Source organism: Diuraphis noxia, unplaced genomic scaffold (genome assembly GCF_037042655.1).
Source record: "Diuraphis noxia isolate RWA-SAM2 unplaced genomic scaffold, SU_Dnox_SAM2 contig0003, whole genome shotgun sequence".
Classification (NCBI taxonomy): Eukaryota; Metazoa; Arthropoda; class Insecta; order Hemiptera; family Aphididae; genus Diuraphis; species Diuraphis noxia.
In genome coordinates this window covers 37,846,313-37,872,417 of record NW_028301713.1, presented here as the reverse complement: position 1 = coordinate 37,872,417, position 26,105 = coordinate 37,846,313, and the positions used below count along the sequence as shown (strand labels likewise).

Below are 26,105 nucleotides of genomic sequence, written 5' to 3'. Positions count from 1 at the left end.
GCTGGACATGAGCCTAAATAATAAGTAGGTAGGTATCTTCAATACTGTTTTTATAGGAGTTAAAATCATTAACAAGATAATATTAAGGACATTGGACGTTATAAAAATAACAATGTTTCGCTCCAGTGTGTTTTAATACCTAGTTATAACAATTATTATTATTGACTATTGTTTATTTTGTTCTCAACCACAGTAATATAGCAATATAGCCTATACTTTACGCCGTTCAACACAATTATGTTCTAAAAAAGGCAGGGCACAATACGATGAGCGGGTATTGGGAATTCGTTTTGCTTCATTCATCTGGCGTAGGATAATGGTGAATTATTAATATAAATTTGAAAGTAATGATAAATCATTGTATTTTAAAACGATTTTGAGCTGAGCACGGTTTACTATAATGTTTTTAGTACGTGATTAAATTGTTAAGTTGTTCATAAAAAGAAAATGAATAAAATGTTTTAATAATTATTTCACGTCTTGTATAATATGTTGGTTCTGATTTTTTGAAGAGGGGTAGGATTTCATTAAAGGTAATGAATATAGGAAATCAAAAATATTGTATTATCAATTATCATAACTGTAAAGAAAATTGCGTAATGCTGTAATGGTAAATCCTAATCTAATATTAATTCGTCTCAAGGGCGAAGATAAAACAATAAGAACCATAACATTCTACGTTTCTTACTGGATGATCTATCTGTGTAACGATAATACCTGTTTATATTTCAGATAAACATGTAATACAGTTATGAATAGTATGATATTATGCAAACGAACAAATATTTAAAATGGTAAAAATAAAAAATCACGAAAATTTTTGGTACTCAACTAGTATAGACATTTTAATTTTGAGGCCAATCTCGGATGCAGCTTATCAAATATCTATACTAGTGCTCGGGATGCGTGGCGACTTAACCTGCTTCATTTAAATAATTAATGTTAACTAATCGATTTAATCGTTATATTAGTGTTGTACATCTGAATATATATCCAGGAACTCGGAAATAACCTGAAATCATGTACATTTCGTTGATATCATTGCAGAATAATAGTGATTCTAAACAGCACATTGTGTATAATGTCGACTAGAAATTTTGTTCACCCTAGATCTGTTGTACGGGTCGTTTCAGTCCATTTATTCCAGCGTATTATTAATATATTTTAACATATACAATGCTTACATAAAGCTGAGAGAAATAGCACGCGTCTTAAAATATTAAACACTTGAATTGTCGCGTATAAAACCGATGCAAATTATATGTATATACGTATATATTATCCTAAGCCATTGAGCTTTCAACGCATTTAATTTCACCGTCAGCATGTGGCAGTGTCCAAAGGCTTTCCGAATGCTGAGCACGTTGGCCGACGAAGCATACACAAAAGCAGTTCTTCATCCATTCCGTCCCGTCCAGCAGACGTTTTCAAAGGATCCTTGGTGCAAATACAGTAATACACAACACTCTCTAACTCACCACCCACATATACCTCGTAATGGCCAAATATATGTGTATAGCATACGCCATAATGTCGAGAAAAGCCGACGACAACGCTTGAGTATTATTATTATTATAATTATTATTTTATAACTAGGAACGCGTTAAAGTCGGTAGCTTACATTTTTTCTGTCTTTTCTGACTCGCATTCCTTTTTATATTTTATCTGTTGTATAAGTATATAATATTTATTATTTGTGTTTCGGTTATTCACTCTCAAACAAAATTCATCTACAGAATAATCTGCGATCAATCTTTCTTTTAGAAAGTAAGGACTACAAACACAATACCCCTTTATTGTTTCGTATAAAAAATTGTAATTAAGTAAAAAAAATAAATATTTTTACTTTCTTTGCAAATTTCGTTGATATTTATAAGTAGATGAACTAGGTACTTAGCGTGATTCGACTAATTCAATAAAAAATTTATTTTTAATTTCCGCAAATTTAATCGTCTGTAAACAATATCAATAAATATTAAGTAATAGCCACCACGTGTTGCTTCTTGAAATTTCATGTTAAGTGTTAAAAACATCGAATTACTTCATCAAGTGTATATTATTAATATTATTATGTATATGTATATTTTAATTCAACAACATTTTGATATTGCAACGTGTTTTGTGGTTATTTATATTGTAGGTATTAGGTATATAATTAGTATATTATAATACAGACTGAATATATTTTTAAAATAAATAATGATATATTATAATACTATATAATAAATTGTTCTGTATTAGAACTGCCTGCCAATATAATACTACCTAGGTACTACGATCCTGATGTCGTAAAAATAAAGAATAACTCTTCAATGATCTAATATTCTAATATAGAGAATAAATTAATAATACACTAATAATAATATAATTGCACTTGAAAAATTATGTTTTCGATGAGTTTGTTATAACATCATCATGCTAGTGCACCACTCGTCGTGCAGACACAACCTAACCGTCTTTTGCGCCTGGATGTTAAAACGTAATTACATTAAAGACGCTATAAACTTTTCTTATTTCCGAGGACATCAGGCGACATTAACTTCTTAGAAAAATTTATTGCGAGTATACGAATGAAAAACAGTTTATTGCGTTTTTTTTTTTTTTTTTTTTTTTTTTAGACAGCTATAAATGGTTTTTATATTCTCTAATTTGGTATTTAATTAAAACGTGATCACTGATCGGTGTAAGTGCATAAGAGTGTAAAAACATCTAGGTTAGGTTATAATGTTATCTACCTTTACGGCTATACGGCGCGAGTGAAAAAATAATTTAATTAGCTTATTTATATAATTTATTGTATATTATGTATGTATACCTTACCTATGTATGTAAATCGCTAACTACAGAAAGTGAATAAGTCTACTTTTTATAATTTTTTAGGAGAAACAAAAAACATAACAATATGACATGACATTTTTCTTTTTTTCAGAAATTATTATTTCTGAGCGCTATTTTCAGATGTTTGGACAGTCAAATTTTTGACTGCAGGTCAAAAATGATTTAAATGATATGAAATACCATTTAAATAAAAATAAAGTCACATAATTTTGATTGTATTCAAAGTAAGCTTGAGATTCAGAACGCTTCAGAAAAAGAGTTTGTGCATTCTGGTGACCCTCGATGTCAAAATGCCTTTTACTCATTGAGGTGGCTAGTGATCGACGCCACTCTTAGGGGCATTCAAACGCCTGAATACTTGGTGGAGATGTTCAGGTCATGGCTCTCTGACAGGGCGCTACTAACCGGAGCGGAGAGGACCTTCAGGTCAGTCACGTGCGGGGTCCCACAGGGATCCGTCATCGGGCCGGCTCTGTGGAATGTCACATATGACGCTCTACTGAAAATGGACGTTCCTCCCAGGGTACACCTCATAGAGTTTGCCGACGATCTGGCCGTCGTAGGAACGGCATATACGGGTCAGTTGCTGGAGGATCTTGTCAACACCACCCTGCAGAGAATTGACGATTGGATGACGAACCGTGGCCTGGAGTTAGCCCACCAAAAAACGGAAGCTGTTATCCTGTCCAGGAGACGCGCATACGTCGCCCCGAGACTATCAAACGGAGGATACCCAATAGTCCTGTTCAAGAGGATCCGATACCTCGGGGTGGATAAGAGGCTCACCTTTGCGGCTCACGTGGACGTCAGTAGGGTAGAAAGGCCGCTCCGAGTGACCCCCCGCTTCACCCCCCCGCCCTCCCGCCCGAGCCACCCTGAGCCACCCTGAGCCACCCTAACCCACCCGAACCATTACCCCTCCCACCTGCCTACCGCCTATGCCGAGGCCTACTACGTCATAACCGAGCCCCTCTCACCCTCCACAGCTATACCGAGCCACCCCCTCCCCCACACCTACCGCCCGTACCACCTACGTCATAGACGCCTGGCCACCGAGCTACCCCCTCCCCCACACCACCGCCTACGCCACCTACGTCATAGACGCCTATACCGACCCACCCTGAGCCACCCGAACCACTACCCCCTCCCCCACACCACCGCCTACGCCACCTACGTCATAGACGCCTATACCGACCCACCCTGAGCCACCCTGAGCCACCCGAACCACCACCCCCTCCCCCACACCTACCGCCCGTACCACCTACGTCATAGACGCCTGGCCACCGAGCTACCCCCTCCCCCACACCACCGCCTACGCCACCTACGTCATAGACGCCTATACCGACCCACCCTGAGCCACCCTGAGCCACCCGAACCACTACCCCCTCCCCCACACCACCCGCCTACGCCACCTACGTCATAGACGCCTATACCGACCCACCCTGAGCCACCCTGAGCCACCCGAACCACTACCCCCTCCCCCACACCACCGCCTACGCCACCTACGTCATAGACGCCTATACCGACCCACCCTGAGCCACCCTGAGCCACCCGAACCACTACCCCCTCCCCCACACCACCGCCTACGCCACCTACGTCATAGACGCCTATACCGACCCACCCTGAGCCACCCTAACCCACCCGAACCACTACCCCCTCCACCTGCTCCCCCGCCTATAACGAGCCCTACTACGTCATAACCGAGCCCCTCTCACCCTCCACGGCTATACCGCGCCACCCCCTCCCCCACACTTCCCGCCTGCTGCACCCACGTCATGGACACCCGGACACCGGGCCACCCCCTCCACCACCTTTCGCCTGTACCACCCACGTCGTGGACACCGGGACACCGGGCCACCCCTCCTTCCGCCTTCCATGTGCACCGCGCGACACCGTGGGCCCGCACCGTGCCGACCCCCGCTTAACCCCCCATCAGAGCCTCGACGCCGCGCTCTGTCGGTGGCGCGGCCTCGCTTATCGGACGCCGCCGTGACATTTCACCACCGCCGGTGGCGCCATCTATCCGCCGATTCTGTAAAGCGGTTTTTCGACGCATACATACACAAAAACATATACATATATTATGCATTAAAACACATACTAACGCAAAAAGCTATACATACATGTGTAAAAACATATACATTATGTACATAATGTACGAAAACATATACATATATGGTCAAAAACCTATACATACATGGGTAAAAACATATACATTATGTAAATAATGTGCGTAAACATATACATACATACTCAAAAACCTATACATACATGTGTAAAAACATATACATAATGTACATAATGTACGAAAACATATACATACATACTCAAAAACCTATACATACATGGGTAAAAACATATACATTATGTATATAATGTACGAAAACATATACATATATGGTCAAAAACCTATACATACATGTGTAAAAACATATACATTATGTACATAATGTACGAAAACATATACATATATGGTCAAAAACCTATACATACATGGATAAAAACATATACATTATGTATATAATGTGCGTAAACATATACATACATACTCAAAAACCTATACATACATGTGTAAAAACATATACATATATGGTCAAAAACCTATACATACATGGGTAAAAACATATACATTATGTACGCATATTTCGTGTATAAATTATATATATATAAACACATACCCCCATATAATGCCGAAGAGCGCTGGTCAATCTTAGTGGCCGATTATTTCTTAAATCGAAATAACAGCGGCCCTGACAGATCAGTCTGTCCGCAGAGTTTAAACACGTTCCACGTCCTTGCGTATATTCATCTTCTCGCCTACATTTTATTATTATTTTAAAACGTTGTTTGTATATCATTCTCGAAAATGTTTAATTGTACAATGTGTGGAAAAGTGTACGCTCATAAGTGCGGTCTGAACAGACACGCTAAAACTCACGATGGATCGATGATTTCGTGTGGGATATGCTTCAAGACGTTCACTCGCCGAGACAAACTCAACATCCACGTTCAAAAACGTCATAGTAAGTACATTCAATATTATCCGATATCGTTCCGTAAAATACACATATGATGTTTTACCAGGCGACAACGTTTTGCTAATTAGGGGTTATTAATTAAATTATTTTTAAAATAGTGATAGCTAAAAACACTCCCGAATTCCACAACGCTGTACGAGTAGGCGGTGCAATGGGTAAATAATTTTTTTTATCTTATTTATAATAATAATAATAACGATGAATATTAATAATATTAATAATATATGTTAGGTCGCGCATCGGTAATACACTGGGCACCCCCCTCTACTACCCCGCACGCTCAGCCAGATGTCCCGACTCCGACGGTCATCTCGACTCGGCACACGAACACACCCACCCCTCCACAGACCGCAACGCCCACCCGCATACCGGACATCTCTACCGAACCCCCCGCACAGGCTATCGCTACCCAACCCGTTGCAAGATCCCCCGCGAACGCCGCACTATCGCTTTCGCTTTCACCACCGCCATCCGGGGAATTTGTGGCTCATACGGAAAATACTCGAAAAAATATCAAAAGGAAGATGGCGCGAATGAATAAAGCTAATAATCGGTCAGGCTTCATCGAGATTGAGTCTTCGCTCAATCGTACGATCGTGTGGTATTTTAGGAAAAACGTCGATAATGTAGTCAGTTACCGTGCGTTCCTAAATTCGATAGAGGCCGAACTAATCACAAAATTACGAGAACACACATGTATTAACACTATAAAATACAACTTGAAACTAGAGGCTACATACGCCATACCCAACTTGCATAATTCAGCTCAAAATCGTGCGTTTAAAACTTCAGCCCGAGAACTCTATGCACACAGCAACGTCGAGGGTTTGGTCGATCGCGATTTCTCTACACTCTTGGCCGAAGAGGATTGTTACGCCGGGAAGTACAGCGGGTTCGCCTTATCGTGTATCGACGGTCTGCTCTTGGGTGTGTACGAGTATACGCCTATGGGGGGTTCGTCGTACTTGTCGTTGCCGGAAAGTATTCTGAATCGGGAGGCCGTTGTCAACCCTCAAAATATCGACCGACAATGTTTCAAGTGGGCGATCCTAGCCAAACACGTACTTCGCGATCGCACGCGAGTAGGCGCGAATTATTCGAGGGAAGAACACCGATACGACTTTTCTGCACTATCAACCCCCACTCCGGTGTCAGAGATAAAGGTATTTGAAAAGTCGAATCCCGGGACGAGCGTCAATGTATACGGTATAAGGAATTGTGAGAAAAATAAAAACAATAAAAAGTCGTCCACACAATCTGTCGCATACCCGCTGCGCATCGCGGACGAAGAAAAAGCGGATCATTTTGATCTGCTACTGATTACCGGAAAGGATGAAGATAATCATTACGCTTTTATTTCTAATTTTTCGCGACTTGCCAGCCCGCAAAAAAATAATCACCAGCATCGCTTATTTTTCTGCAAGCGATGTTTCACCAGTTTCGAGGACCGCCCATTAAAATATAAACTACACGGTGAGCGGGCGTTGGAGAATCACCGATTGTTGTGCGGTACGCACAAACCCATTGTGCCTCTTATGCCGAAAGAAGGGGACACGCTTAAATTCGAGGCGTGGTGTAAGACTGAGCGAGTTCCATTCGTAGTGTATGCCGACTTCGAAGCCTTATTACTGAAAACGGGACGAAAACAAGGCACGAATACCGCGGCGATTCACGAACACCATCCAATGAGCTACGGCTACCATGTTGTCGCGGCGGAGGGTGTCCCGACAGAGTTGTTTGACCAGTTCGACATACCGCGAGCTCCGGTCATTTTTCGAGGTTCGGCGACCGAGGACGATGTCGCCAAACGCTTTGTCCGCGATGTGCTCGGTGTGGCCGATAAAATATCCGGATTATATAAGGAAGTAAATGTACCGATTATTATGAGTGTTGAGGATTGCCGCGTGCATGAAGCCCAGACAATGTGTGACTTGTGCAGCTGTGCGTTTAGCGAACACAACTGTAAAACTGCACACCACGACCACTTGTCGGGCCGGTTTCTTAAAACATTATGTAACACGTGCAACCTTAAGTTGAAAACACCAAAATTCGTACCTTGCTTCCTACATAATCTGTCCAACTACGACGCACATTTTATCGTGACAAATTTAGCGAACGACGACGACAACAATAACCGAATATCGGTAATAGCGAACACCGAGGAAAAGTATATTTCATTTTCGAAATATATAAACAACTCGTTCTCCGTCAGGTTTGTAGACACGTGTCGGTTCATGGCGTCGAGCTTGGCACACTTGGCAGAGAATCTCTCCTCCGCGAACTTTGATAAGTTTCGCGAAGTCGCGAAAGTGTTCGCCCCGTCGGAGATGTCGTTGGTCACGCGGAAAGGCGTTTATCCGTACGAATATACGGATTCGTGGGATAAATTGCAAGTACCATCGTTACCGGATAAGTTTCTATTCTACAGCGCGTTGACGGAGATGCACGTTAGCGACGAAGACTACGATCACGCAATACGAGTTTGGAATCATTTCGGTTGCACGACGCTCGGCGCTTATAGCGATTTATATCTTAGAGTCGACGTGTTGTTAAGCGCTGACGTGTTCGAAAATTTCAGAGATATATGCATGACCACATATCACCTGGACCCCGCGCACTACTACACGTCACCCGGATTCAGTTTTGACTGTATGTTGAAACTTACGAAAGTCGAACTTGAACTTTTGACCGATTTCGAGAAAATCCTATTTTTAGAGTCAGGCACGCGTGGCGGGCTCGTGCAGGCAAGCAAGCGTCACGCGCGTGCCAACAATCCCGAGACGCCCGGATACAATGCCGAAGAACCCAACACGTCGCTCATATACTTAGATGGTGATTATAAAATATGAATTTACATGTACGCGTATATTAATCCATGTTTTACCGTATTTATTTAGCAAACAATTTATACGGGTACGCGATGTGTCAGTATATGCCGATTGGGGATTTCGTATGGTACGCGGGAAATCCAGAGGTCGCGCTGGCTCAGTTAGAGTGGATGCGTGCGACGGACGATGTGGGTAGATTTTACGAGGTGGATATAATATACCCGCAGGATCTGCACGACGCCCACAACGATATGCCGTTCTTGCCTCACGCCAGCATCCCGCACGGGTCGACTGTCCGAAAGTTGATGGTCACATTTCTGCGGAAAGAACGCTACGTGGTTCATTATATGAATTTAAAACAGGCCATGGCTCATGGAGTCGTAGTCGAAAAAGTGATTATTATAATATTATTATTATTACTATGTGTATACGGATCTTATAACTTATTATCATACTTTTCAGACGTACAGAGTGTTGGAGTTCCGACAATCTCCGTGGTTGGCCCCGTACATTAATCTCAACACCGAATTACGCAAACAGGCGAAAAACAAATTCGAAGAAAAGTTTTTCAAGGATTTAAATAATTCAGTGTACGGTATGTTATTGTTATAAATTGTACGAGTTTTTTTTCGAGCTTTAACCCGTTCAAACTTACTTCATGATAACTATATTATGTATGTATGCAGGGAAAACTTTCGAAAATATGCGGTTACGATTTAATTTGGAGCTTGTATCGTGTCCAGTCAGAATGCGGAAGCTGATAAATCGTCCGACGTTCAAGTACTGCACGACATACAATGAAAATCTCTCGGTTGTCACGCAACATACTAAGGAAGTGGATTTCTGTAAGCCCATATACATAGGATTCACCGTACTGGAACTGAGTAAAGTTGTAATGTACGGGTTTCATTACGATGTCATGAAGCGACATTACGGCGATAAGATCGAGCTGCTATACACAGATACCGGTACGTCTATCGTAAATCTCACGTGTAGACTCGTGCGGTTCTTATATATTATTATTATTATAACTTGTTTCAGATTCACTATTCTACCGCGTGACGACGAACGATTTCTTCGTGGACCTGATAAAAAATCCTAATTTGATGCGGTTTATGGACACCTCGAATTTCCCACACGACCACATGTGTTATACGGCTGCTCGGAAGCGTATTCCCGGATGTTTTAAATTCGAGTGTGGTTCCAGGACCGTTTACGAATTCGTTGCTTTGCGCGCCAAGTCTTATGCGTACGACGTGGAAGAGGAGATTACCATTCGCGCGAAGGGTGTTATGGGGCACGTGATCAGAAATCACCTCACTTTCGCCGAACATAAACGGTGCTTATTCGCCGACGCGGACGACGATGCAGAATCCGACGAGTGTGACAATGAGTTCGACGCCAGTATGGGGAAAATGATCGCAGGCGATTCCGCACTGAAAGCTGTCGCGCAAATTCATCGGAACGCCTCAACGTCTGCAACAAATTCACCGTCGACCACACACCCGTCACACTGTTATAGCTATATGCCTTTTACACCGTATAGAGAAAATGTCTCTATACGGTCGTTTAAACACGAATTGCGTACGATTAGGACTATGAAATTAGTTTTAAACAGGGCTGACGATAAGCGTCATGTATTACCCGATAACATTTCCACGTACGCACACGGTCATCACCGCATAAATTACTAAACTATTATTATTATTATTGTTATTATTTTTATTATTATTGTTAAATTATCACATGTATGATTATATTATATAACTCTATAAAATAACTGTATATATATATATTGTATAATCGAGAAATACGCTCGATGTTTATAAAATTATGTGTATGAACGATTGTAAAAAATTATATTAACTACGTTTCGTATATAATACCATGTTTTAAATTGTTATTATTTTAGTATCACTTTTAGAAAGATCACGCCCTGTGTTTCAACGTACACTGCAAAGGGTACAAAATATATATAACCTATGCATTACCCCTCAAAGAAATATTGTATACCGCGCCTATTCTTTTTCAAAAAAAAAAAAAAAAAGACGTTCTTATCTACACAGACTTAACTTACCCGCCATATATCACGGTCTTGGTTATATTATTTAAAAACCCCCGCTCATTCGCTCTGTGATAAGGCGCGGATTGAAGATTTAAATGCCCGCACACGGGTCTCTGCTATGACGGTTGTGTAGTCAGTCAGTGTTTGAAGTTAAACATTTACGAACGTTCAATAACGATATATTAATAATAATATGTTACCTAATAAGTCTGAGGAGTGTTCATTTTTCGACTATGTTCCCTGCAAGGATCGATGCGTGGTAAGTTTTTCAACTATCATTTAGTACCACTCTACTTAAATTAAAATTTATTTTATTTTTAGTCACCTGATTTATTCGCGAGATCATACGATCTCCACGATTACACGTTACAAGTAGCCGCAGTCGAAAAACCCGACGTCAATAATTATCCGCTCGGGTTACATGCAGGACAAAGATTTCCGTGGAAATCACCAGACTCGGGCTCGCCGCCACCTATGCAACACCTGCTATCCGGTCAATTCTCCAACAGCGTAGAAATATTAAGTGAGTCTTAATATATATAAATAAAATTACTACTTATAGTTTTTTAAAAAAAATAAAAACTAAATCGTGTGTCATATTTTCAGACGATGCGCAGTCTTTTCATTCGAGTCACTTACATTGGTGGGATAACAGTCCCCCTAAAGAAACTCTTCATTGGAAAAAAAAATTGTTGTTGAAATTTAACTTGGATATTTATATTTATAATTCTATAATGTTATTTAGATAAAATATTATTATATACTGAAATTTTGTTTCTGGAATTTTTTTTTCCCGTAATCCATATAATTTTTTATTAAACGCTTACTGATATCATTATTAAATAATATAAACCTTATATCATATGAAAAAAAAAAAAAAACCATCTCTGTGAGAATAATTCTATTATACGTCTTCTAAATGCGTATATTGATATTATTATTAAATAATATAAACCTTATATAATATTTAAAAAAAAAAACCATCTCTGTGAGAATAATTATACAACACGCTAAATGTATATAATTATATATGTATATGTATTATATGTATTATATGTATTATATGTATATAATTGTACGTCTCCTGAATGAGTATAAAAATATCGACTATTAAATATCGAAACCTTATATCGAGACCTTTTATAATATTAGAATAATTTAAAAAAAAAATCACATATTATTTCGATGAAAATGATTATATTATTCTACTCGTTAATAATGTATATAAGGATTAACCTTATAATAATTATTAAATAATATATTTTTTTAAAACCGACTCATCTCGGACAGAATAATTATATAACTTGTGAAATGTATATAATTATATTATACGAGGCTTAAAATTATAGGATATAGATGAAATGAGAATAACAACATATTTGTAATTATTTTTATTACAAATAATAATAATAATAATAATGATGAGCATAATAATATATATATATATTGAAGAGCTCTATTAAATAATTCATTCAAAATCTATAATGAAGCTCCTCTTATTTAATCCTCGATATATGAGGCTTACCCCGGGGACACTACCAAGATTATATTCAGAAATTTCCTCGTCTGTCGTTTTGATGGCTTTAGGCAGGAAAATATTTATTGTCTGAGTGTTTGCAACATCTATTAAAACGCATGACACAGAGGTCCCAAACTTAGTGTCCACATTTTTCATCGTGCGGACCGGGTACGAGACGTCCTTGGCGAGTTCACTGATTGAAAGGTTTACACTGTTTACCTGAGTCTTCAGGGACTGGAGGAATGCCATTATAGTACGCTGAGGACAGTAAAAAAAAAAAAAAAAAATTAAAATTAAATTAACTAAACGCAGTGTACACGTGTATACCGCTATGCGTGAATAGATATTTTTATTATTATTTTATTAGAGTAAAAATCGACTCACTTTAAGTTGTCGAGATAAATTCTGCGAAGATTTTTAAGGTGACACGTGGTCTGCGGGTGAACTACGGAGACGAGTTGAACTAAAACAAAAATATTGTCTATTAATATTGAATAAAAATTGAGTTTGACACAATTGTATAATTTTTTAAATTAATTAAATTAACTCACTTTTATTTTTAGTAGATCCTGTAGTTGGGGATGGTTTGACGTAATTGAATATTGTGTTGAATGATGTGAATGAGTTGAATGTGATGAATGAATTCAGAACTGAAAAATATAATTCCTGTTAATTTTGTATAATACATAAACGAATGATATTTTAAAAACTATAGGCATTAGGCTCGAAGTAATAAGACTGCATATAATAATAATTATTATTATTAAATAAAACTCACTTTATTAGAACAGATATGTTGTAAGATTTAGAACTTGTTGATAGACGATATTAGGCGAAGAGGTCTGGTTTGCGATGGTGAAAATATACGTCTGATTTGATATTCAGTGGCCAGCGGTCAAGTGTCCAAAATTATCGTCATCGACGGCCACCCCCACCTATACCGTTCGGCGTGCGCAATATTGAGCGGGTACAACGATTGACCGATTGATATACACACATGTGTAAATTAGAGTGAAAAAGGTCGATAGGTCTATCTTCGAGCGGCTCCTGCGCGATGTATACCGGAATGTGACGTCTCAACCACGTGCATCCGTCGGATTGTCCGACGGTCACTGTCTTGGCCATGTGCGTCCGCCCGACCGTCGAATCGTCTAACCGTAGCTGTCTAGGCCATGAGAACACAGATGACCATGTGAAAAAGGGTGATTCTCGAGCGGCTCCTGCGCGTGGTATACCGGAATGCGTCGTCTTGACCATGTGTGTCCGTCGGGTCACCGACGTAGGCTGGCCTACCCCGTCTATGCCCGTCGCCAGATGTGGCTATTTGTGCGGACTAAACTCGATATTCGTACCCATAATATAAGGGTGAAATATAATAATTCCGTGTATATTATATTATTCTACAAATTATTTTTAAAAGAATTTGTAAGGAATGTGGAGTTGGCCGTGAGACCGTGCGAACGTAGAACCCAGATGTAAATTATATAGGTATACATATACATAAATACACACATACACGCACACACACAAATATTTATATGTTGCAAGATTTAGAACTTGTTGATAGGCGGTTTTATACAGCAGAGAGGACTGTTTTGTGATAGCGAAAAAATACGGCTGATTTAATATTCGATGGCGGATGGTCAGCTGACCAAAATTATTATCAACGTCCGCATCCGTCAACATCGTTCGATGTGTACAATATTTGACGGGTACACCGATTGATGTGAGACACATGTGTAGATTACAGACGAAATAAGGGTTGACGGCTCTTGCGCGTTATATCGAGTTATTTTGACCTAAACACGCGTGTCGGAGGTCCTTACGCACAGGAACCGAATGACTACGTCTTAAACGGTCGGTGGACTATTTTGTGTGTAATACACCGATTGATATGCATATGGACCCTTGATCGACTCCTGTACGTCTTACAGCTAATCGCTATGCATTGTCTTGACAATGTCCGAGCGTCGGACCATCACGACGCATGGTACCAACGTGACTCACATCACTTCTATGTGCAGCCAAATGCGTCTTATTTGTGTGAAAAAACTCTATATTCACACCCATAATATGAATACAGATATTTAGAGAATATAATATTGTATATAACGAGTCGAAATTATATTTACTCTAAAATTATATTTAAAAGGAGGATTATGGCATACACGACCGCCGGCGAGGTCTAGTAGAACCCTTGCAGACAATTAAAATACACAGCCACGAATATTTGTATAATAAAATTCGTTTCAAGATAAAATAATATAATATACACTTATTATAACAACAATTGACCTTTCTAAATAATAATAATAATAATAATAATAATAACATAAGTATTACAATATTGTCAAATGTTATACTTATGTTGTATATTCCATATGGGAGACTTGACATACAGTTTGTACAACTCTGATATATACAAGGTAAAATGAATAGCATATAGTGTGTGTCACGCTAACAGATAGTACATATTAAATACATATTATATTGTAATGCATTACATTTACCATCTATATATCTAGATATCAATATCGATATTCACATATAATATATTATATTATATACATATAACATGTATGTTGTGTATATATTCGGGTCGAAGCGGGTCAACCTTGTTGTATGGCTAGTAGGGGTTTATCACCTCTTGGACATGTTCGACAGGAGGGGGAACAATATTATTTGTAAACCATCTGAGTAATGTAAAAATTCGATTATATGTACATAGTAAGCGATTTAAATAAACGCTCATCCTAAACTCTATCATTCATGTTCATAGTATTAACATTTTTATTCACGGAGAAAAATATTTTTGTTTTCGACAACATAAAATGATTTCGATAATATCATTTATATCTTTATTAATGTTTGTATTACCTACATCGAAGAGCACACGTCGAGTATCCGAACCGTTGCTAAATTTTTAAGTCTGATATTATGACAAGGTTTTATATTTATACTTTGATTAAACTGGGACAAGAAAAAATACATTGGGTTGAGGGTACTGGTTGTATGGAGAATTATACTACCTGGAATGATAGAATTATAAGAAAAATTAAATATAATCCTATTTTAATAGATTTAAGGATATCTAATACAGTTTGCGAATTTGATGTAATAAGAGCCAATTATTTTTGTTATACACATGTCGAGATGGTATACATATTACACTTCAGGTATAATAATATGGCAGACATATTGAATAAAGAGAAAGACTACATTTTCACCAGCTATTTAAATGTAGAATACCTCGTGGCAGGAACCTCGATTAATGACAGTCCTATAGATATATACTTCTGTATTAGTAGTAATTCTCGTTGTAGAACAATTTTCAACCGTGAAAATATAAATAAAATGCAGTTGAGTTCTCGTAATAAAAAGAATAATGTGTTAGTAAAAGATAAAAGAACGTTGTTAGATTTATTAAAAGATTTTAAAACGTGTGAAGTTTGTGGACGTCGTTTACAAATATATGGATAGGAGAACAAGAGCTAGGCAAAATCTATGAGACTATAGGGTCAGATCTCAGTTTATTGGAAGTAAACGATCAAATATTTGATACTATAAATGTTTTCTAGATAAATTGTAAAATATATTGTGAATAAACTGTGTCTCTCAGTTTATTAGAAATAAACGATCAACTATTTGATACTATAAATGTTTTTTGTATGTATGTTCTTCTGAAGTAATATTATTTAACCGTGTTAGAGATAAAAAATGAAGTAAAAATAATAATTATTATAACTTTATTTTTGCTTTTTAAATAAAAATAGAATTATATTATATTTGTCGATAATATTATTCATGAACAATGTACTACGTCATTACAATAATAATGCAAGTATTACGTTATGTCCCAGTATTATACATATTATATTGTATATTGTATATTATATATATTAAGGTTAAAGCGTGTCGGTCTTGTACATCGTATGACTAGTCAAGATGTATTGTATTGACCACGCTCGACCGTGGATCTGAGCGCAACCAAGCGATACCGCAAAATAACTCGCTTATGTACGACCAGATACATCTTATTTTAGTGAAAAACACAATAATCTTACACCATTATAATATTATGACTTAGAGTTTATACTGTAATGTCATGTATACAGAAACGTAAATTATATTATTCTGCGAATTATTTTTTAAAAGGACGGTCACGAATGTAAGGTTCTAGTGATGTGAACGAGTAATAAAACCCGTGACATAATAAAAAAATATATAGGTGTTAAGGGTTAAATAATTTACTAATAACATCATACGATACATTGATGGGCATTCCCCACGCCAAGGTTATCATTTCAATTTTTTTATGAAATTCCGCTATTTCAGTTCCATCTCGTGACAATAAGTCGTATTCGAATTTAAGCTGAAGTAAGACTTCAGCCTGCGAATACGTCGTCACCACGTCTTCGACCTCCCTCAACGTCGATGATGCACCCAAGTACGCCTAAGCATTTATTTATTTATTTATTTATTTATTTTTTAAATAATATAAGAGAAATATCGATTTTAGTACTTACAACATTTTCCGCTTTTAAAATCTGTCCTGTATCACCTTCAATATCACAATCCACGTACTCGATATAATTGGAACCGCGGAACAGTAGCAGTGCTACTGTCTGTTCCAAATTCCAATATTCGAAATGCTTCATTATTTCAACCCATAATTCGGTCACCATAGTATGACGATTTCCCCAATTTATCTGCGAGTAGTAGGCCAAGTCGGCCTCCATCAAATTTAACGTGTCCCATAGTCTGTCTTCACTATTAAAAATAAATAAATAAATAAACATATTTATGAAAACTTATTCTAATATGATAAATATAATTACTCAATTTCTTCTTCTCCGTCGGAATCGTTTCCAATTTCCATACGTTCATTGGGGAAGGGATGGTAGTTGTCTTCATCCTCATCTTCGTGATGAGAATTGCTAGATAATATAATTATAATTAATATAATATAATTTTTTTATGATAATATAATACTAAACATTGTACCTTATTTCCACACGAATGTTCAGTATGCACGTTAAAAATGTGAAAAACATTAATACAAAATCCATTTTATTAAACACTTCGAAATAATCTGTGTAAGACGGAAAGGAGATATATATTGTGTAGTAGATGTCGCGGAACAGACTGAATTAGTTTTAAGGTCCAGTGTGTATGTTGATTGTATACAGCATCCATTCTAGGGGTGTACGAGGGGTTTATACATATATATATATATATTATATATGTATATATTTAGGTCTAGATGGATAGTAGTTTCACAGAATAACGCTGTAAACCGTTAGTATACATTATATTATAATGTGTAGAACGTGCTTCCTCTTAATAGGGCAGCGTGACTTGTCCTGTTCTCATACACCTTTTTCCTACGGTCAGTGAAAAGAATGTCGAGGTTGAACATCTGAACACTGTTATCAGTATTTCTAATACAGCTACATTGAGGGTACATTGAGGGTGTTTAGCTACATCCTCTATTATGCTCGACGATCAATATATGTGGAGTACATTATTTTATATTATATTATAATATTATAATATGGTGTAGTAATATATTTCTTCTCTCTCTCTCTCTCTCTCACTCAACGAACGGAGAATATACAGGGTTGCGTGGTGTAGGTATCACAGGTCTAATAATATCGAGGCATCAACGAGAGGTGAGGTGGTGGGGCGGGGAATTGTGGACGTTCACATACATGTCAATCGAGCTGCATACGGTATGGGGTGGTAGGGCATCGCGGTGTGAGTCCAATGTATCGCGGTACTGGTTAGAGGTCCGGAGGTTCTGGCGGCCGATAACCGTCTTGAAATATATGCAGACAATAATTCCCTCACTAACGGGGCTACCTAATGTCTGGTTATTCACAATCGTGTAAACCAATACATCCCGTTTACCGACGAAGTTAGAAAAGTATAATATTATAACACAGTGGTGGGCAACTGGCGGCCCGCGGACCACATCCAGCCCGCGAGCCTTTTTTATCTGGCCCGCGCTACATTTTAGCACTACATTATGTGCTATACATTGTATACATTGTATACATTTTTTTTTTTGCTTTCTATGCTCTGGCCCACTATATTTTAAATTTCTAAAAATTGGCCCCATAGCAACTTTGAGTTGGCCATCCCTGTTATAACATATAATATTTGCTTAAACTTCATCCGACCCTTGTACGGTATATCTGTCTAGGCATTTTACCATAGGATGTATGCGAAGCTTAATAAGCTATTTTATATATTATATAAAAATAATACATATTATAATATAGAATATTTGTAAGTAGTTATCCTTATTCAAATATTTTATATTATTTTTGTGACTATTATTTCGCGCGCGAACGAATACCATATACGAGTATCAGTCGTCGTCTGCAGTTACTGTGAGACCGTTACACCGCCCGCAAGTGCCTTATACGTGATCAGACAGCTAAAACGAATTATCATCGGTTTATTATTTTTCTACAAAGTATTAAAATGAATTTATTAAAACGTTCGGCCGATTACCGATCACTAGTGCGTTTGGTGCACGAGAACTCGAATCCCGAGTATCCCGAGTATACAACGTTTTTATCGAGACTGAAAACATACGATTCACATCCAACGCGGTCGCGCCAAGATAAATATTCGCTGGCCGAATGCGGCTTCACTTATACCGGTACCGGCGACTTGGTACAATGTCATTACTGCGGGTTATTGTTGGGAAAATGGGAGGAAAATGACGAAGTGTGGCAGCAACACGGCGTGCATAATCCCGAATGCGTATTTGTACTGTTATATAAAGGCGCACAATTTATCGAGAACGTTAAAAATGAATTTAACAATATCAATCGTGACGATCGTTATGATAATAGTCAAGTCCGTATATGTAAATCGGAATCGTATGACGTCGTCATATTCGTCATGTTCATTATTACACTGTATATATCTGTATAATATCTGTATATACATTTTCATTGAATAAAACTATATTTAACAATTTAATCGCGTTAATATCTGACTTGACATCCCGCTAACTATATATGTATATGTTTTTACACATGTGTGTACATAATGTATATGTTTTTGAGTATGTATGTATATGTTTACGCACATTATATACATAATGTATATGTTTTTATCCATGTATGTATAGGTTTTTGACCATATATGTATATGTATTCGTACATTATGTACATAATGTATATGTTTTTACACATGTATGTATAGGTTTCTGACTATGTATGTATATGTTTACGCACATTATATACATAATGTATATGTTTTTACCCATGTATGTATAGGTTTTTGAGTATGTATGTATATGTTTTCGTACATTATGTACATTATGTATATGTTTTTACACATGTATGTATAGGTTTTTGAGTATGTATGTATATGTTTACGCACATTATTTACATAATGTATATGTTTTTACCCATGTATGTATAGGTTTTTGACCATATATGTATATGTTTTCGTACATTATGTACATAATGTATATGTTTTTACACATGTATGTATAGCTTTTTGCGTTAGTATGTGTTTTAATGCATAATATATGTATATGTTTTTGTGTATGTATGCGTCGAAAAACCGCTTTACAGAATCGGCGGATAGATGGCGCCACCGGCGGTGGTGAAATGTCACGGCGGCGTCCGATAAGCGAGGCCGCGCCACCGACAGAGCGCGGCGTCGAGGCTCTGATGGGGGGTTAAGCGGGGGTCGGCACGGTGCGGGCCCACGGTGTCGCGCGGTGCACATGGAAGGCGGAAGGAGGGGTGGCCCGGTGTCCCGGTGTCCACGACGTGGGTGGTACAGGCGAAAGGTGGTGGAGGGGGTGGCCCGGTGTCCGGGTGTCCATGACGTGGGTGCAGCAGGCGGGAAGTGTGGGGGAGGGGGTGGCGCGGTATAGCCGTGGAGGGTGAGAGGGGCTCGGTTATGACGTAGTAGGGCTCGTTATAGGCGGGGGAGCAGGTGGAGGGGGTAGTGGTTCGGGTGGGTTAGGGTGGCTCAGGGTGGGTCGGTATAGGCGTCTATGACGTAGGTGGCGTAGGCGGTGGTGTGGGGGAGGGGGTAGTGGTTCGGGTGGCTCAGGGTGGCTCAGGGTGGGTCGGTATAGGCGTCTATGACGTAGGTGGCGTAGGCGGTGGTGTGGGGGAGGGGGTAGTGGTTCGGGTGGCTCAGGGTGGCTCAGGGTGGGTCGGTATAGGCGTCTATGACGTAGGTGGCGTAGGCGGGTGGTGTGGGGGAGGGGGTAGCTCGGTGGCCAGGCGTCTATGACGTAGGTGGTACGGGCGGTAGGTGTGGGGGAGGGGGTGGTGGTTCGGGTGGCTCAGGGTGGCTCAGGGTGGGTCGGTATAGGCGTCTATGACGTAGGCGGCGTAGGCGGGTGGCGTGGGGGAGGGGGTAGTGGTTCGGGTGGCTCAGGGTGGTTCAGGGTGGGTCGGTATAGGCGTCTATGACGTAGGTGGCGTAGGCGGTGGTGTGGGGGAGGGGGTAGCTCGGTGGCCAGGCGTCTATGACGTAGGTGGTACGGGCGGTAGGTGTGGGGGAGGGGGTGGTGGTTCGGGTGGCTCAGGGTGGCTCAGGGTGGGTCGGTATAGGCGTCTATGACGTAGGTGGCGTAGGCGGTGGTGTGGGGGAGGGGGTAGCTCGGTGGCCAGGCGTCTATGACGTAGGTGGTACGGGCGGTAGGTGTGGGGGAGGGGGTGGCTCGGTATAGCTGTGGAGGGTGAGAGGGGCTCGGTTATGACGTAGTAGGCCTCGGCATAGGCGGTAGGCAGGTGGGAGGGGTAATGGTTCGGGTGGGTTAGGGTGGCTCAGGGTGGCTCAGGGTGGCTCGGGCGGGAGGGCGGGGGGGTGAAGCGGGGGGTCACTCGGAGCGGCCTTTCTACCCTACTGACGTCGTGGCCAAAAAAGCCGCACGCATGGCGGCTGCGCTGGAAAGGCACATGACCAACATAGGTGGTCCCTGGAAAAGAAAGCTGCTCAGCTCCGTGGTCGACAGACAGTTTCTCTATGCCGCCCCTGTCTGGATCAGCAAGGTGGCCTTGGTAGCCAGAACCAAAGCGAACCTGATTCGTCCACAGAGATCGTCGGCGCTGAGAACTATCCGCGCATACAGCACAGTCTCCAACGAGGCCTCCACGGTTCCTGCCGACCTACTCGGCCTGAAACGGGCAAGGATCCGGTCCCGACTCCTTGCTGACATCACACCTGGCGAGAAGTGGCCATCCAAGCAGATCGTGAAAAGAGAGAAAAGATCCCACACCGTCGAGGAGTGGCAACAGAGATGGAAAGCAACCAGGAAAGCGTCCTGGACTCAATCCTGCATCCTATCCATCGCACGTTGGCTGAGAAGAACGGTCCCGCTAATGCCCTTGACGTTCCACATGTCACAGGCGCTAACGGAACATGGCTGTCCGATGTGTCTGCAGTGCAGGTGTGGCGAGGACACGGTGGAGCATACTCTGTTTGAGTGGTACTACTGGAACGCGCTTCGTGACCCTCTGTCCACCCAGCTGGGGCGCAGACCGTGTACAGCCGACATCCAGGATATAATTTGCGGGCCATCATTTTACCAGCTTTCAGGAGACCTGGATGAAAAATCAGATATATTAAAGTACGCGTAGGAGTCATTTTAGCTATTCTATGGAATGGTCGAACGCATCTTCTCACTCAAAGAAGAAGAGGAGCGATTCCACCAGGCTGCGGAGGTGCGGCGGTGAGATCCTGACGCTGAATCCGGACATCAGTATAGTTGATAGGCAATTTACTGTAGCTGAAGTCACCTAGGGAGGCAGAGTTTCCTAGAATTGTACCCACAACTTTAAAAATGTTGTTATAATATTAGTGAATGGGGGATTGTCCCACCGTTAATAATTGTCGATGTTATAATATTGTAATCAATAAACGATGGGATCAGAGGAGAAGTAATGGTAACGCGGTTCCTTCTCTGGCTCTCGATACAAAAGAAAAAAAATAGTATATTATAGTGGATTATCGTAGTTATAGCATTGTTCTTATATTTTATATGAAAAAAACTGAATGACAAACTGAGCGCAAAGGCTGTATAAAGATATAAAATTATCAAAAAAAAAAAAAACATTATCCCTTTTAAAAACTTAAACCTAATCTAAACTATTGTGTGATCATTGTATGAATATATTATAATAACGGGTGAACGGTGCAAGATAATGAAAAATAAGGCATCCTAACTAAACATTTTCATCCCATGAATAAATCCGTAGTAAACTAAATGTCCTCGGTACTCAATTTTATTTTTTTTATATTAATATTCCGTCTATTTTAATTTGTTTTAATTGTTTTAAAAGGTACATATTTAAATTATCTTAATTCTTAACAATATGATATAATTATATAATATTGTGTATAATGTGTTCAACAAATATAATGATTTACGACAAACTAATAGTTTATGAAGTTTATTTATGTGTATCCATAATGATGATCGAAGAGTCTCGTAATATTATACATTAATTTTAAATTATTACCATCGTTAAATTATAGATAAATATATTACCTAGTATATAATATATATACTAGGTTGATACAGTTGGTTCAAACATGTTTAAGTGAGGTAAGTATTTGCCACTAAGATCCCGGGTGGTAACTCATCCGGGAACTAATGCAGGCAGTCAAAATACGTGTGCGATCCAAGGCAGACGTTGAGCAACGCCAAACTACACTAAATATAATAATGTACTAATAATTTAATAATTTAATAATTTTAAATTATTACCATCATTAAATTATAGATAAATATATTACCTAGTATATAATAGTATATATTAGTACATTATTATATTTAGTGTAGTTTGGCGTTGCTCAACGTCTGCCTTGGATCACACACGTATTTTGACTGCCTGCATTAGTTCCCGGATGAGTTACCACCCGGGATCTTAGTGGCAAATACTTACCTCACTTAAACATGGTTGAACCAACTGTATCAACCTCACTAACTGTTCCATGGTACAATATATTATAATATTGCCATTCTGGCTCTAAATTAATAAATATATTTATATGTCATTAGACCATGCAGGTTTTTTTGTCTCCTTAATTTATTGTGTTAAGTTATTTTTTTCCTTGTTGCTAACAATTTCAATGAATATAACATTGAAGAACAAACTTTACTAAACTCTAGCTAGATGTTTATAGTAGCTTTATAATATTATACTTCTTGTATATTATAATAGTATTTAATACAATAGTCAATTATAAATGAATGGTTTATCTACACTGAATAATTTTTACACATTAGGTTAATATTTTCCTTGGTAATAATTTAAATTTAATATAATTATTAACTACAATAATTTAAAAAGAAACAGCGTCCATTAGATAGTAATTATGATGTTATATTATTATAAAAGTTCATATATACGATATACCTAAATTATAAGTACACTATAAATATACATTTTATATTAAGGATAGACAAATAAATAAGAAGCTGGTTCAAGGCTTATTTTAATTAGATTTAACATTAGGTATTTAATATTAAAATAATTACCGGAGCACGCTAACGTGAGGTGAAAATCTATCACATAAGGTGGCTAAATAATGCAGTTTATATTAGTGGTTCTCAAAAAGTTTTAACTGTGGCACCTTTTAGATGTTATTATTAATAATAATAAAAATCACAAAAATATTGTATCTTAAAATTATTATAATCATAGCCTTATTGTTCCCCAAAGGCTACTAGATCGAGAAAAACAAAAACAACATGTAATGCATAAAACTGCAAATCTGAATATTTTTCCAGCGTTAACTTAGTTTGTGTTTTTATATTAAATTGTATGCCTATATAGTTATTTATAATATGTTTAATGAATTTTAGTTTTCTTGAAGTACGTACCTAGTTGTTTATAAATAATTAAACTTCTGCGTTTGGTGAGTACTTATACACCAGACACGAATGAAAAATAGATTGTAGATTGACTTTTTGACAAATCTTTAAATTGATTATAGGTATTATTTTTGAATAATTATTTGAAATTCTTGTAGCTATAGTATAATAAATAATAATGAATGTTTTGATGGCTTCAATATTTAAAATAAATTATTTTCTCGTACACAAATTTGGATGAAAAATGTTTGATCACTTTTTTTACGCCGTAATTGCATATACTTACGCATAAAACATGTGAATAAACCGGTAATCAAACTCTCTATGATCATCTATCACGCTCTTTCTCAAAGGTTAACTAGAATATTATTATAGGTACACGCATCACGCATCACAACATGATACGTATATCTCGTAGATTATAGGATGACAATGATCATGATATGATTAGGTTAGTTGTGCCTTGTGTAATACTATATGTACACAATTATGCATATAATCATGACGTCCAAAATGAAAATACAATGTAATGTTGTATCAGACGAATATATACTCGTAATGTAGAGCGTACAAGGGTAATTTATTGTTATGTATAATAATATAGCATTATGTGTGGCGCATATTTTTTATTATTGTATTATGTGAATACCAAATTACTTTGATTACTTTGTATACGCAATTTGTTGAGCTTACAAGACGATATGAATATACGATATGTATTTGTATAAAAATATAACGAACTGAAGTCTACATATTTCACAAAAAGACTTCAAAGTAAAATCAAAAAAAAAAATAAAATTATAGTCTAGTCGTTATATTTATTATGGTATCTGCAGTCTAAGTTAGTTGAATATTCATTAGAAAATATTGTTTTTTTCGTGTTTTATTGTAACTAAACATTATACCATTATAGGCACGTCATAAATTATTTATTAACTTATAATATCACATCATTATTATGATATAAAAGTAGGCAACATAAATAATTAATAACTAGCTTTTGTGATATTTTAATAAAGTGTATTATGATTTTTAGAGTTAAAAATACATTAAAATATTTAATTATATGATTGTAAGTGGGTATATCAAGGAAAAAATAGCAAACGTCACATTGTGAAATGAAATAATCTCACTATTTGTTTACAATTAATCTCAAAATCAATTTTATGAATAATGAAAGTCATTGTGTGAATTATTGTAAAATATAATTGTCTAAAATAATGACAAATAATAATAATAATTTTACTGTTGAAATCACAATTTAATGTTTAGTATACGATTACCAAATGAACAGCCATGGTTCTATTCTACTCCTCTAGTTATATGTATTCAAGGAAAATAATATAGAAAACCAGGGTTTTAATTAAAGTGAAATAATAACGCCGTTCCAGCATTATTACGCCTTTTCGATGTACGAGTATGAATAATACCAAAACTGGTGCGAAAAATAACTAGCAGACGTATTCGAGAAAGTTCGGGTGGAAAATGAGAGGGTTTGATTTTCTAATGAAGAATATTATAATATTAGGTCATGCGTTAGGAACACGGATTAGCCAAGCCGATGGTGTACCTATAAATAGTTTCTGTGTAGATATATTACAGGAAAAGGAAATATTACCATACAATGATCTGTAAATGTAGTGTTGGTTTGCAAGTTTTTTATATTCTGATAGTTTAATATTTTTTTAAGCGTATTATCGTCATAATAAAAATATTCCGAGTAGGTAGGTTTAAAGTTGTATTATTTTTGTTTGGTTATGAGTACCTATTCAACGGTCTTTGTTTGGACGTGTAATTGTTATTTATTCTTTCTCATATTTGCATAACTGCTCGGCTGTGTTTATATTATTCCTAAGTTTAGTTTCTAACATATTAATATTATTTGTTTAATAAAGAAATTGTACTGTTGACGTTTTCCAAAACGTATAATTGTTATTATTATTTCAAATCG

General features: G+C 37.9%; 5 protein-coding genes and 1 long non-coding RNA gene across 6 annotated transcripts in view; 4 read left to right on the top strand and 2 right to left on the bottom strand.

The window, feature by feature from the left end:
* Nucleotides 1–5,553: 5,553 nt before the first annotated feature.
* On the top strand, nt 5,554–10,452 carry LOC149057309 (uncharacterized). Its single transcript, XM_089224547.1, has 7 exons — nt 5,554–5,861; nt 5,975–6,031; nt 6,108–8,708; nt 8,774–9,096; nt 9,167–9,299; nt 9,391–9,672; nt 9,746–10,452. The coding sequence occupies exons 1-7, from the start codon at nt 5,705–5,707 to the stop codon at nt 10,396–10,398; spliced, it is 4,206 nt and encodes a 1,401-aa protein (XP_089080673.1). The 5' UTR covers nt 5,554–5,704; the 3' UTR covers nt 10,399–10,452.
* Nucleotides 10,453–10,962: 510 nt separating this feature from the next.
* Nucleotides 10,963–11,518, top strand: LOC149057308 (uncharacterized). The gene is made up of 3 exons (XM_089223374.1): nt 10,963–11,028; nt 11,091–11,292; nt 11,376–11,518. Exons 1-3 carry the CDS (start codon nt 10,963–10,965, stop codon nt 11,516–11,518), a joined length of 411 nt encoding a protein of 136 aa, XP_089079500.1.
* Nucleotides 11,519–12,203: 685 nt separating this feature from the next.
* Nucleotides 12,204–14,315, bottom strand: LOC149057307 (uncharacterized). Its single transcript, XR_016190989.1, has 4 exons — nt 13,067–14,315; nt 12,840–12,938; nt 12,673–12,751; nt 12,204–12,546 (listed from the first exon to the last, which is right to left on the bottom strand). It is a non-coding gene; the product is annotated as an uncharacterized LOC149057307 (long non-coding RNA).
* Nucleotides 14,316–16,147: 1,832 nt separating this feature from the next.
* LOC149057306 (uncharacterized) lies at nt 16,148–17,179 on the bottom strand. Its single transcript, XM_089224341.1, has 3 exons — nt 17,127–17,179; nt 16,815–17,058; nt 16,148–16,741 (listed from the first exon to the last, which is right to left on the bottom strand). The coding sequence occupies exons 1-3, from the start codon at nt 17,165–17,167 to the stop codon at nt 16,520–16,522; spliced, it is 507 nt and encodes a 168-aa protein (XP_089080467.1). The 5' UTR covers nt 17,168–17,179; the 3' UTR covers nt 16,148–16,519.
* Nucleotides 17,180–21,209: 4,030 nt separating this feature from the next.
* On the top strand, nt 21,210–21,914 carry LOC149057305 (uncharacterized). The gene has a single exon (XM_089223373.1). It carries the CDS (start codon nt 21,210–21,212, stop codon nt 21,912–21,914), a length of 705 nt encoding a protein of 234 aa, XP_089079499.1.
* Nucleotides 21,915–21,933: 19 nt separating this feature from the next.
* LOC107164934 (uncharacterized) overlaps nt 21,934–26,105 on the top strand; it is a 37,693-nt gene continuing 33,521 nt past the window's right edge. The window contains exon 1 of the mRNA XM_015512949.2: nt 21,934–22,036. Within this exon, the coding sequence (XP_015368435.2) occupies nt 21,934–22,036 (103 nt within the window). The remainder of the gene's footprint in view (nt 22,037–26,105) is intronic.

Coding starts and splice junctions, on each gene's coding strand:
- LOC149057308 (XM_089223374.1), top strand. CDS start 10,963: ATGTTACCTAATAAGTCTGAGGAGTGTTCATTTTTCGACTATGTTCCC. Junction 11,029..11,090: donor CCTGCAAGGATCGATGCGTG/GTAAGTTTTTCA, acceptor TTTTATTTTTAG/TCACCTGATTTATTCGCGAG. Junction 11,293..11,375: donor CAACAGCGTAGAAATATTAA/GTGAGTCTTAAT, acceptor TCATATTTTCAG/ACGATGCGCAGTCTTTTCAT.
- LOC149057306 (XM_089224341.1), bottom strand. CDS start 17,167: ATGGAAATTGGAAACGATTCCGACGGAGAAGAAGAAATTGA. Junction 17,059..17,126: donor GACGGAGAAGAAGAAATTGA/GTAATTATATTT, acceptor TATTTTTAATAG/TGAAGACAGACTATGGGACA. Junction 16,742..16,814: donor TTTTAAAAGCGGAAAATGTT/GTAAGTACTAAA, acceptor ATAAATGCTTAG/GCGTACTTGGGTGCATCATC.
- LOC149057309 (XM_089224547.1), top strand. CDS start 5,705: ATGTTTAATTGTACAATGTGTGGAAAAGTGTACGCTCATAAGTGCGGT. Junction 9,097..9,166: donor ATGGAGTCGTAGTCGAAAAA/GTGATTATTATA, acceptor CATACTTTTCAG/ACGTACAGAGTGTTGGAGTT. Junction 9,300..9,390: donor TTTAAATAATTCAGTGTACG/GTATGTTATTGT, acceptor GTATGTATGCAG/GGAAAACTTTCGAAAATATG.
- LOC149057305 (XM_089223373.1), top strand. CDS start 21,210: ATGGCGGCTGCGCTGGAAAGGCACATGACCAACATAGGTGGTCCCTGG.